Source organism: Rhyacophila brunnea, unplaced genomic scaffold (genome assembly GCF_057557595.1).
Source record: "Rhyacophila brunnea isolate RB1 unplaced genomic scaffold, BYU_Rbru_1.0 scaffold_4, whole genome shotgun sequence".
Lineage (NCBI taxonomy): Eukaryota > Metazoa > Arthropoda > Insecta > Trichoptera > Rhyacophilidae > Rhyacophila > Rhyacophila brunnea.
In genome coordinates, this window is record NW_028233068.1 from 24,262,366 (window position 1) to 24,276,942 (window position 14,577).

Below are 14,577 nucleotides of genomic sequence, written 5' to 3' on the forward strand. Positions count from 1 at the left end.
CAATGAAGCGCCATGAAAACTTGAATGCTATTTTCATGGATAGGTATCTACCTACTATCTGTAATACCTGTATCGTACCTATCTAAAGAAAAACAAAATTGATGCTTCAAAGTATCGATAAATGATTGTCATTGCCTTCACAATATTGACTAGGTAAATGACAATAAATAGAATTTTATACAAAATTAACTATAAAATAACTCAATAGGTAATCGATTTGTCCAGTTTTTTTTATTACCTACCTATTGATAAATAATATTATGATACAAAGTCCAAATAATTTAGCTTACATACCTACCTTATAAGTAAATATAAAAACTGAATCATAGTGTAGCAATTATAACCAGTTTATTCAAATCGTATGTAGGTTGTACCTTGTACCTATATTGTAGTCTCTGGAAAAGAAATACGTTTTTAATTTAAAATTCTTTTTATTTCTATCTAATCAAGTTTCGTAATAATTTTAGTGTATTAATACCGAAGCTCAATTAATTCTAAATAAAAATGATTTTAAGAATAACCAAGACGAAACCGATCCTGATTAATAATATTAGACTAAGTGGAATTAGTAAGTACCTACCTATTACATACTATTGTGTTTTATATGTTGAAATACAATTTACCTATCTATTTCTATCAAGAATTGACATAATATTGTCAGGGATAAAAATAAGTAATAATAAGTTGAAACCGTTTAATGAACGCTCATTTATAACAGTTTTTTTTTATTGTAAAAAGGTAGCCAGACTTACACTTTAAATAAGTACAGGTTATTATTCTTTCTTGTTGGTACTGTTTTTAGATAGGTAGGTATTTATTGATTAATTACGGTACTAATTCACTGCGTTGTATTTAATTGCATATTTCGTAATTAATTGCTTCACTATAAATTTAATATCTATATCATTTTAGGACTATAAGGAATAGGTACCTACACATTAAAAAAAGCTTCATGTATCAACAAGTAGCTAGGTATGGATCATATTATTAGTTATGTCCTACTTTAATTTGAAACATATTTTTAGAAAATAAACAATATTAAATTTATGTGCTATAATAGTATAAATACAATGAAAAAAATCGAATGGAATGCATGTAACGCAGATTCGAAAGCCTAAGCCCGGGCTTTGGAGCTTTTGTATAGTTCATCGAGTTGAAATAGGAAAATGTAATAAATTCATTTGTTATAAATGTAGGTATGACTTAATGTTTGATTCATAATATAAATTATCTTCATTACCCAATTATTAGATTATTGACATTTTTATTGACAGTATTTTTGCCTAATTAGGTACATTGTAAGAAACATGTCGCAGAAATACTATTTCTATAAAATGGAGTTTAGATCCTTAGATGTATAAAGGCGAAGCTGACGACGAAAAATAACCTTACTATCGGTTCATTGACGTAGGTATTTTTTATATGGACAGAGTATGTGAACATTAAAATAACATCAAAGTTTTAGTCTACCAAAATCATACTAAGTATATTATTTTTCTATCGTAATAAACAGATAAATACAAATTGAAGTGAAAAATGATCTATATCTGCATTGTAATAAGGGTTTTATATCGTTATGGTTTTGTCATTCGCCAGTGCATATGTAAGCTAACGCCATGTATCTTATACATACATATTGTATATAGGTACCAGGGAATACAGAATAAAATTAATGGGAACTGAAATACCTAACTGGTGTGGAGTAACAGGCAACCAATCTCGAGTGTTGGAGAATATGGGATAAACTTATACACGTGTCAAGACACGTCATTTTAAGCTTTTCCTTCGTTCTGAAAACTGATCTCGGTTTATACACTGACGCTCATTCAATATTGGTGTATTTGAAGGTTGCAATACACACTATTACACGTCTATAATGTGTGTTCCATTTTCGTAGGATACACACATTCAAAACCCTTCTTCAAAAGTTAGTGTAGTTGGGGTATAAGCTATCCGAATTCTATGTATTAATCTGTTCTGTGGTAGGTACTTAAAACTGAACTGTACCTACATTGTATGTAATGAGGAATATCCTTATAGAATATTTCCAGATGAAAGAAATTACCTACTTACCAATATTTTGTTCATTTATTGTACGGAATGCTGTATCTTGTATATATATATCAATGATCCGGACATAAAAATTATTAACATAATGATTTTTTTAACAAATTTTATTTCAGTTTTTAATAGAAGATGTTAGGTACCTACTTCGGATAAAGTGTCCATGCCGTGAATCACCGTACACTATTTAATAATTTTATTATTGAGAATGTGTAATATAATAATATTATGTAGGTATAATTAGTCGTCTTTTTCCAAAACTACATATTATGCGGACTTGTGATAAGTATGTAGGTAAGTATATTGTATACATAAGATGAAATTAATTATAGTAATTATTTCGAACATTTTCTTTCACCGGGCTGTACTCGCCTGGCGAAATGCTGTACTTATTTTGGTCTGCCAATTTAAATGTTATAATTAACGGAATATAAGTCCCTTAGCTTCGAATGAGTGTTGTACAATGCGAAAGCTTCGTGTAATAATAAATTAGTCAGGACTGAAACGTGGACAAACTCTGCAGCTTTTACAGCGCTAGTAACTTGCAACTGCAATCATGTATCTTATAAAATAAATACCAGTCAGCCATAATCGCTTGTATAGTGTAATGCAGTTACGTTTTATAATATAACATTTACAACCGGCTGTATAATAACAAAAATATAGATAGCTCCATAACCATTATTAATATAAAAAGACAGTTTGGAAAATTATATTAGGAATGAAATAGGCAGTGCCTTTGAGGTACTTAATTAGTTATTTAAAAAACAGTTTTAACTAAAGTGATTTGGAATTCATTTAATATAGTTAACTATTGTTTTGTTCGAATTTCAGCCATTGTTTAATTCTTCCATTGCGATCAGAAGCACGCGAAAAATATTGAATCGAATAATACTTTTTATTGAATACATTAATCACGGATATTTTTTTTAAACATATGTTTAGTTCTGTTAAAAATATGTAGGTACCTAATAGTAGTACCTATTCAAATACAAAAATAAATATTTTGATTATTTTATATCATTAAACATTATGTTATAAATAATATATTACTGCATATACCTATTTGTTGAGTTTATGCACAATTACTAATTAGGTTACGATCATAATAACTTCCCTTAAGTTGTTTTTTTTTAATATGAAACATACCATTTACTTATACTTGTTTTTAACATAGGCATAAAGTAATAAATGATTAAGGAGGTAGGTACGTACGATAATGTTGTGTATATTTTTATAACCTATTAGTAGATCAGCAATTTCTTTCGTAAACTCTCTGTGGTTAATGTTTACGAAATTTGTAATGCTCTAGAAAAGTGTCGTTCATCAATCATCGTGTTTCTTAAATTAAATTATGAGTTTTTTTCTTCAGGAAAATGATTTTAACGTGTTCAACGTTATAGAAAACAGTGTTAAGTCTGGAAGTCAGATAATATTGGTTTTTGTGCTTCGTGGACAGTGATAACTTCTTCCAAACATGGATTCGTGGGGTGCTTTGAGCGTGGATTTTGCTTCCACTGCCATATCTCGAGATGACATGAACAGCAGCTTCAGGAGAAGAGAGAAGTTTGTGAGTTAATTCATTACTGAAAATTAAAATTAATAATATTTCACGGAATATACGTAGGTAGCATGTATTTTAAGAATATTAAATTAAGTATTTGAATGGTGGCAATGTGAATAAGTAACTTATCAACAGACAGATGACCATAATATATAATAAAGGCCGCAAATGTGCGATATCTAACAGGTATCTACTTATGAATGCAACTGTGCATAGTTTGAAAGCTACTTTTATTGAAAATGTCACTAATTATACTAATTTCATATATAAATATTCTAAAGGCGCACTAAGTTATCTGTCGATATAAAAGAATTTACTTTTAGTCTCATTTGCATTAATAAAATTAATCTGAAAATAGAATAAAACATTTGCTAAATCTTAATATTGTTATCGGAAGCTCATTGCAGATACTTAGGTACAATTATGTTTATTCTAATACGTCGTGTTTTATTATCCAAATGTCGAGTGGCGACTTATTTTTATAGTTGCGTACCTACATTCGCGGGCATTTTCGCTTTAGCAGATTTTCTGAATTGGAAAAACAATGATCGGAATGCGGTGACTCGTTACAACTACTACTATAATAAAATCTACAGTGATATTTTCAATTTAATAATTCACGAATGATTTTGAGCTTAGGCACCAGAGTATGGAACATTTTCCTCACGCCTTGGCCTAAGTTTTCCTAATTAACACTTTCAAGTCGAGGTTTCTTGAAATGAAATCAATCTGTATTTAAAATGTATTATTATCGAGTATGCAGGGGAAGATTCACTCTGGTGTCTTGAGGGAGTACATAGTACATACAATGCTATTTTTTTTATTATAAAATATGTAATTAGGTAATTAATATAATCGATGTGTGAATTATTTACGAGAATACTTTTCCACTAGTTGATTAATTATATTTTCCCGCCCAAAAAAACCCTGTCAATTTAGACATAATAATAATATGGCAAACATTTTGTCATAGACATGAATGTGATGTATTTTTTACCACGTTTTTCTTAGCTCGTATTCTTATTTGTCCGGTGGTTGTTTATCCAGTACAAATCTTGCAATCGCTTTTTAACAAAATTCCCGACTAGCTAGACATTTGAAACTTTTAGAATATATCAGAACACGATGCCAATGCATTCTTTTCAGCGCTCGAAATGGAAAATTTTACGAACCGGAGCGCTCAATAATTTTACGAAAATATCAACTATATTATACTATACTACATTAATTGTAAATGTGATTTATAAAAATAAGTGTGTTATTTTTTTATTAAGTATATGAAATATCTAGCTCAGACGGTCAAATTAATATTTCCACGAGACGGAGCGATAATTTTGTGGATTTTATGAACCGGAACGGCGCTCCGGTGCGTTCCGGTCCATTTCGAGTCCTGATTCTTTTAATACTTTTATCCATCTTTAAGTAGAATTGAATTCATTTTCAGTTAATTCTATTTTGTATGAAAAGTTATTTCGGAAGAAATCCGTAATCCAATCCACTATTATTGGTTGCTAAGGGGGTGGTCCTAGCAACTAAATTATTAATATATACGTGCGTTACTATGGAAATCAAAATGACATTTCAGTATTCTATATCTGTTTGTTTGTTGCAAAATAGCAAAAAAAATGATTTGTTGACAATTGCCTTATTTGTCCTAAATTATTAATAGGTACATAGAATTGTCAAGTTTATATGATTCAACAGAAAATTTATAAACGTGGTATATAAAAAGATCTTTTTATCTTGTAATTATTTAAATATTTATTTACGTGCAGATAATGGCACGCGTCATGGATTGTTATACCTAGTCATATTTATGTGGTGAATTTATGCATAGGTAATAATAGTATATCTCTTGTGGAAATTTCATATAGTGCAAACCGAGAGACAATAGGAAATTTTATAAATCCAACTATTAAACAATATATTTGATTTTTGGTACTTATGCATTATAAAAGAAATGAAAGAGGTAACAAAACTTAATAAAACTTTAAACGTACCTAAATATCGAAAATATAAATTTTGCACTTATCGTAATTTTCCTAACGTCTTGGTGTGTCTATAATCTATATTTACTGAATATGCAACCAAATTAATAATTTCTTACTCCGAAGCTACCTACATGTTAACCAATTTTTTGGAAACTTTATAATACAGGTGGTATTTTAAAGAAATTGGATTACTTATAAAGTTATAAAAATATATTTAATTCAATATGGTAATGTTTTGCGAGTTCTGCGTGTTAATAAAACCGACATAAATAATATTGTAATTTTAAAGAATGAGGTGCCAAAATGAAATCAAAGATTTGTTTACACAGCCCAACATATTGTTGCAGACCACTTAACTTCGTGGCCGAAAGTGGTTACAAAAAATCATTTATTAATCTTATAAAAATAATAGGATAGAGAAATATCGCATTTGTTATCCCCTTTTGCATTTATTTGTTGTGTTTGAATATGATTTTGTTTTCAATGAAATTCACTGATCAATAATTATTTGCGTATTAACATATTAACATATTGACAAAATGACAATATTATGTTTTATAAGGGCAGGTAACTGACAAATATTTTTGGAGATGTCATTTTAATCATGACCATAATATTTATGATTAAAAAACTATCTTGTTTTTTTTAATTATTATAAAGCTGTAGTACCCGTGATGAATCGTGCCATTGCCAACTCAAGTAGAAAGCCGATACATTCACAACGACTGGTTTAACTTTTCCGCCCCTCCCATTGTTGTCTAAGAATTACCTGTCATTTTTCTACAGAGTGCTCATACTGACGCATCTGTCGTATTCACCAGTGTTCACACAGGGAATCATTTGATTTGAATAGATAAGTTACATGATAAATAATACACTAGCATTAACACACCTTCAATGTAATGCATAGATCAATGCTTCATATTTTTTGGAAATCGATATTACCACCGGTTTTTGTGTGAAGGACTAGTCTGACTTTGATAACTGATGAATAACAGGAATATATTATTTATAATTTATTAACATGTTTGATTTGCGAATTTTTATAATTCAATTTGAAACGAGAAAGGGCAAATCAATATGTCAAGCAATCTGGGATCTGATTTTGACTGTTGAACAGTGGACCACTCGTTGCTTGTGCAAAAAGATATGTTCAAGCTTTATTAACCTAAAGATGGCACTGATCATGCACGTATCGAATCGATTATTTCCACGGAATATAACGATTTTTATGACGTACCTATACCTATCTTATAATATTATTGTCATATTCGTATTTTATAATACTTGCACAAATAATGCCACCATTATGTCGGATGATATATTTTCATTGTGTTTTTTTCTTTTAGTAACAGTTTATAACAAGTAAGTAACACAAAAAATATATAATTTATCAATCTGTTCTGTGGCTACGACTATTATTCCTAAACGCTAAACTAAACTAGATGCCTAATAATAAGTTCTGAGTTATTGGTTTTACCGATAGGTTCTGAATAATCCTCATTTTGTCAACCAGTCACTCACTTTTACAATAAGGAAGACAGAGAATTTTCCGTTGTATTATCTTTTGGTTGATCTCATTAAATTACGTTTCACGAAATCTTATTTAAGATCGGACTAGATGTCTACTGAAGTTTTCGTGACTAATCTTCTTTTACAAATGGCTCCCAAAGACTTAAGCACAGCATAAATAAAATAATATATTAAAGTTGACATCGTAACAATGTTTTGTATTGTGGTAATGTAGGTAAATATACAGTGGCGGCTCGACGACTTTCTAGATGGCGGGGTTTAGCCATTAATTAATAGATATACATACCTACCTACTTTCTCATAATATACATTATCTACCAAGCTACTTATAATAATATGATTTTTTTAATGTGGATATGAGTAATTTTTCAGAATAGACAATATGACAATCTGAGTCGTTACATAATCACATCTAAAAAGCGTGCATCAAAATATTTATTTAATTAATAGTAATAATTATTATTATAGACTTACCATTATCACTTTTGAATAAGTGACACCCCGGTCAGCGAAAAATAGACTCCATAGCTTTTTTAATTTTAATACCTAGGTGTCATCATGAAATAGGGTGTATTTAAATTAAATTAATTATTGTAATACTGCGTAATGATCATTACACTACATTATTTACAATCATTGCTTTACTTGTTTGTAAGTATAATAATAATAATTATAATAAATATCTCTATAACATCGCGACCGGTTTAGATGGATAAAATAAATTAAATAGTTTTTTTAATCATGTAATTAAGTAGGTAGGTATATTATGACAATGATAAAAAATATCGGAGGTGTATTGTTGAGATGATAACGATGTGGGGATGGTCCCTACGAACCCTAAAAGTAGAGCCGCCCCTGTAAATATACATAAGAGACCCGCTGCTGGTGATGTCTTGTGGGGGTAGGTAGATCGCGGCAAATTTTAAAGGGCGACAAACTAAGGAATAAGTAAGGATAATAATTTCTAGTTTTGACAGACGAGAATAGGATTCGTGTGGATGACGCTTTTTTCGCCTGCAGTGCCAACAGCGTTGTTGATGTTGATATTGTTTCGGCCTACAAATACATCCTCAGAACGACCAAACTATACCTCAACTTAAATAATACCAGCTAACGTTAATTATTTATTTCAATATCATGCCAGAATAGAGAACGGATTTTCTCGTAGGCAAGTCTATTTTTTATATGTATTTACATCTGCAGCGTTCAAATTCATATACTTACATCTAGTAAATTTCATCAACACAATTTATCTGGAAAATGGCCTCTGCAACGAGTCTTAAACGTCGAGGAAAGAAGGAGAAAGAACATGCCGCAAAAACCTAATAATCTATTATGATAATAAACAACCGAGAAAGTCTCAAACATTACAGTAGGTAGTCAGATTATCCCGCATTTTTGCAATCAAAACCGTGTACCTATTGACTATATTCAGCGCTTGAAACAGAAAATTTTAAGAACCGAAGCGCTCGATAATTTTACGATTAATCTAGTTATCTAATTTTATGCGTATTTTACAAAAATAAGTGTTTTCGATTTTTTGTTATATCACATATTTAGCTCAGATGGTAAAATTATTTTTATTCCACGAGACGGAGCGATAATTTTGGGGATCTCATGAACCGGAACGGCGATCCGGTACGCTCCGGTCATTTAGAGCCCTGACCGTATTGCAGTGGTGCCCCTTTAAAGTAGTGAATCTACTCTGTACCTATATCGTACTTAAAAATATAAAGTAAGCTTTCGAAAAGTTTTATTTTATGTAAAAATCTTAATATTATAACTAAACTAAAATGAATGTGAAATATATTAATTGAACTGAAGTTTACGAGGTTAAACTCCATTATAAGTTTTGGAAACAAAGCCTTTGTTGAGTGTGTGTCCCGGGCTCCAGCGCATTATGGGATCTTGAACAACGTAGTTCTGCATCTAGCCCTTTAAAATAAAATAATACACAGTGCTGCTTAGCAATAATGTGGGAACGTATTAAACAAAATCAATTTAGTTATAAAAGTATTAATATAGCAGTTTTGAGAATGCAGGTGCCAGACGAACAATGTTTAATTATACCTATACCATCACTACTTTATGACAGGGCGACGAAGCAAAATCAACGGACATTGTGTCTCTGCCAAGAATTACTTTTTGACAGAATATTCTTGAAAAAAACATATTATGAGGCGATACGATACGTCAAATTGAACAAAGATTAATTTTAAATTTGTGGCCAGACCACCAGGGGCGAACGTTGGCCAGTGTAATATGACAGTTGGAACGACTTTGGGGGCTAAGCGGAAAAGTTTCGATTCTGTGATGCCATTAAGAGCCCTTAAAATCCCACAAATGCATATTTTTCACGGGAAAATTGCTGCGCTACTTAGTGGAGTAGTTTTTAGTACTCTCCTTTGACAGCATAATAAAATCTGTAACATATTAAGTTGACTAGCTGAATACCGTATTTCTGCGAAAGTTGTTTAGAGTTGGCAACAGAAAAGTGGCAAACTCAGCTCAATAATAGATTAAAATAATTTATAGGTAATATGTGTAATAAATTTTGTCGTATTTTACGAGGTTGGAAACATTTTTGTCTGTGTGTGCAAGCCTTTAAATTTTAAATAACCTACTAATAATTTTAATTAACCTTAAGTTTTAATTACCCTTTAAGTACCTACTTATTTATGTCAGTTCATATATTATTGAGAAGGTAGGTACATGAAAAGGAATGATGAATATTTACAAATTTTGAAAAGAAATTTTTGTTTGCCGTAAATGGCGTATATTTTTCATATTTTTTTTAATCCATGTCTGATCCTCATAGGATTATAATGGGCCTCCTCAGGTTGAAAGTTGCATGAACAGATTTTTCTTTTAAAACAACATGTGAATTTTCCAGCCCCGGGATTCGAACCCCCTCGTGAGTTCGATAATAACGATACTATAAAAATAATAAACAAGATAAAAAGAACTTTTTATATACCACGTTTTTAAATTTCCTGTTGAATCATATAAAATTGACAATTATATGTATTAATAATTTAGAACAATTAATAAGGCAATTGTCAACAAATCATTTTTTTTGCTATTTTGCAACAAACAAACACATATAGAATACTGAAATGTCATTTTGATTTCCATAGTAACGCACATATATATTAATAATTTAGTTGCTAGGACCACCCTCTTAGCAACCAATAATAGTGGATTGGATTACGGATTTCTTCCGAAATAACTTTTCATACAAAACAGAATTAACTGGAAATGAATTCAATTCTACTTAAAGATGGCTAAAAGTATTTAAAGAATGCATTGGCATCGTGTTCTGATATATTCTAAAAGTTTCAAATGTCTAGCTAGTCGGGAAGTTAGTTAAAAATCGATTGCAAAATTTGTACTGGATAAACAACCACCGGACAAACAAGAATACGAGCTAAGAAAAACGTGGTAATAAAGTACGTTTAATAAAAAGATAAACAAAAACAAATTTTCAATGAACTATCTTTATTTGAGGATTAATAAACAGGGAGTTGAAAATCTTTACTCACTGAATAGATTTCGGAATAAATTAAATCACGATTAAGATTCAATCTAAATATAAAACAATGATAAACATAATATTATTATAATTGCACCGTCGTTATAGCTGGAGACTTCTTTACTTGACTAACAATACTAGAAAATTTCACCATTTTTTATAATTTTAATTTTATTATGCTAGGTTTGCATTGTTGTGATTGAGATTTCAATTACTATCAATATGCCATGTTCATTTTATGAATTCGTATTTTCCCCAAATAGTTTGGTCTATAATCTTTTAGATTCCTCCCTATTTGCACCTCCGAATGAAACAGTACGAAATAACACCGAAGGTGTCCAGGTGAAACAAACCTGGACCTTTATCTTAGGCACCTACCTTTACCTATTTGAGATCAATTCCGCCGCACGCCGTCATTACTTGAAACTTCGTATCCGGAAATTGGTACGTATGCAGTTCGCCGTATCACACTTCACTGTGAAATGTTATATCGGAAATATATGGTCGTATATTAAAGACCGTCTAACCTCTTTGGGTCGTATTTATAGTACTGAGATAAATTTCATGGCAAACAAATTTTGAAAATAGCCGATATACTGGATTATTTGTTAGATTAAGTTAGGTTACGTTAGGATCTAATAAAATTGGAATATTATTGTCTCCAATGATCCACGAACAACGCGTATTTTTTCATCTCGGTGCTATAGACATGACCGTATAGTATACGGTCATATCTTTCGGATAAGAAATCACACGGCGAACTTTACTGTGCTACGGTGAAATGTAATACATAAAATTTACCTAAAACCTTGAATCTTATGTTGTAGAAAAATAGCCATCCCAACATTTTTTATACGGGCTAAGAATAACTATCAAGAAAAACCCTGGAAACCTAAGATGTAATTCAGTTTAATTTGCGTTAAATTTTATTTTTTACATCGTATGCCATTCAAGGGTGCCGTTTTCATATAAATGTAATACGTGTGGTGTACATGAGCGGCCTAACTAAAGGTGTTCTTATGCTGCATTCTCAGCTCCTTAATTAACCTTATTGTACAGAACTAAGCAATTTAATGGTTTCACACGGAGTTACTGAATGGCATATCGAGTATCTATTGAAGATTAATTTGACTTACGTATAGTTTTGAAAAACTTTCTCGAAAGGTTCGCCATCACTGGTCTAGGCAATGTTCAAACGCAACCAAAAGTAAACAACAGGAAAATGATGGATTCGATAATTACATCGGCGTAATATATTTTGAAAAAATGTAAGCTCGGTCAAATGAAAGCATTGTATATATTGTGGGAAAACTTTAAATGAAACGTGTTCATTATAACATAATATCATACAATTATATTTTTCGGGTAATAAATATCGTCAATAATGCAGTCACCAATTTCCGAGATTATTAATATTAATAGTGTAATTTTTCTAAATCCGGGATGGATTTTAAGCCTGAGCTAATCTTTTTGCACAAGCAACGAGTGGTCCACTGTTCAGCTGTCAAAATCAGATACCAGATTGCTTGGTATATTGATTCGCCCTTTCTCGTTTCAAATTGAATTATAAAAATTCTCAAATCAAACATGTTAATAAATTATAAATAATATACATTCCTGTTATTCATCAGCTGTCAAAATCAGATTAGTCCTTCACACAAAAACCGGTGATAATATCGATTTCCAAAAAATATGTAGCATTGATCTATGCATTACATTTGTAGAAGGTTTGTTAATGCCATTGTATTATTTATCATGTAATTCACCTATCCAAATCAAACCATTCCCTGAGTGAACATGATAGACGCGTCAGTATGATCACTCGATAGAACAATGACAGGTCATCTATTATCATATATTATAGACAACGGGAGAGGCGGAAAAGTAGGACCCGTCATTGTGAATGTATCGGCTTTCTACTTGAGTCGGCAATGGCCAGTCTGATCAATGGATAATTACTTTTCGCAATAAGCGGAACCCATTCACTGCGGACCTTTTAATTTATATTTAACTACCACATTACATACCTCGGATATGATTTCTTGATTGAATTATATCTATCTATGTGGGAATCACCAAATTCGAATACGTGACACAGTTATTTTATGAAGTATTTTTTTTTGTTATATTACCACTATAACCATAAACTAAATGGTTAATTATTGATGATTCTTGAGTTTTTGGGTACGCAATAAGATTTTTTTTTTGAAAAACCGTTAATTTTACAACCTACCCATGTAATTATTTGATGTACTTTATGTAAGTATTATTTTCATGTTCGATTCTTAACTTTTTAGCTATAATTTGATGTTTTGATTATAATATATAATTTCAAGCTTAGTTAGTCTAGAGGTCCACGTATATACCTACATTTTTGTAATTAAAAAAAAACTTGACAAGCCACGTGGAATCTTGTCTGTCGATCGAACAGTGTTTTAAAAAAATGAAAAGTAATAACGAAGAAACGAAATTTAATAAGGTTAGGTCTCGGACACGATTAGTAAAAAATCTCTTATCTTTTCCGGAGAATTATATTTATTCAGAATGAATCATATTTCTAGCATTATTTTCATAATATTAATACTACCGACCGAATGTACCTACTTGATGGAATTTGAATTTAAATTCTAATGGATTTAAGTTTTGTACTATTCCATTTGAATCGTTTTTTGCGACCCTGGTTTCGCCCTTCGGCATCTTCAGGCACTATGTGCCCTCACCAAAAGGTAAATACACACTGACAACGAACACAATTAACAATTCTAACTTCCCTATATAATAAATTAATACGATAAAGAAGGTAAAAACTTTATCATCTACCTATTAAGTCAAGGATCACAATAAAAAAATAAAACAAACAAATATGAATTGTTAGAAAGTGTTTGTAAAAAACCCCTATCACTAATAATAGTAATAATAAAATCAATAGGCGTACCTACCTATAATCATCAAAACATTCAAAACCCTAATAAGAGATTATTAATTAATAATAATACTAAAATCAAGAGGTGTAATTCTATATTCTTAAATATAAAGTATATTCCGACTAAAATAAATAAAACGACTTGAACAATATTAATGAAACGTGCACTGTAATAGACTGCGTTTAGTAGAGGTTGATCTCATCAGTGAAACTTCTTGAAAAGAGGGTCAAGAGGTCAGATAGTAGTTGTGGAGTGGTGAGGTGAGGTACGAGAAGAAAACGCGCGCCTTCTCCTGACTGTTGTCGATCACGCAGGCATATTTGAGGGTGGTAATGACGTGTCTCAATATTCATAGCAATGACATAGCGGGGTATAAGAGCAGACATCTAAATTCAACCGTTATTCCTCACAATGATTTGAAAAATAATAATAGGTTTCTAAAATTTTATTTAAATCAAACCAGTTTTTCATCGCACTCTATCTATTTACTTTTTCTTTCCGCATTGCATGTGGATGAAGTCGCGAGGATCGCCATTGTATATAGTAAGTACAATACAAGTGTATGGTAGGTACATGTAGGTATATCCCTATAATATTATAGAGAAAAACATCGTATAAAATTATGTTTTACACAATTTTATTTTCGGTAGTATGTACGTTTTTATCTCATTCGGAATATTGTAGGTTATTGTGAAAATCGGAAATAATCGATCGATATAATCAATGAGTAACTAGTGTAAGCATACAATCACGTATTCATTGTAACAGGCTTATTTTCATAGATTGGAAGATAAAAAATTGATAATAATATAATATTTGTAAAATTCTTGAGTTGACATCTAATTTCTGAGAATGCCGGTGAAACAGGATTCTCATTTTAATTCATAATATTTATATAGTCAATATTATACAATATCCAGAAACAGAAAGTAAATATTATATGGCATTTTTATTTTGATGATAAATGAG

At 30.7% G+C, this 14,577-nt stretch overlaps 1 protein-coding gene across 3 annotated transcripts in view; it reads left to right on the forward strand.

Annotated features, from left to right (window-relative positions):
* The first annotated feature begins 2,519 nt into the window (after positions 1-2,519).
* Positions 2,520-14,577, forward strand: part of FipoQ (F-box/LRR-repeat protein FipoQ) — a 34,353-nt gene continuing 22,295 nt past the window's right edge. Inside the window, exons 1-2 of one of the 3 annotated variants that reach the window (XM_085954317.1) lie at positions 2,520-2,622; positions 3,437-3,634. In XM_085954317.1, the coding sequence (XP_085810443.1) occupies positions 3,542-3,634 (93 nt within the window). In that variant the 5' untranslated portion in view covers positions 2,520-2,622; positions 3,437-3,541. Of the gene's footprint in view, positions 2,669-3,436; positions 3,635-14,577 lie in introns of all 3 variants that reach the window. The other 2 variants (XM_085954319.1, XM_085954318.1) reach the window with 2 other exon arrangements.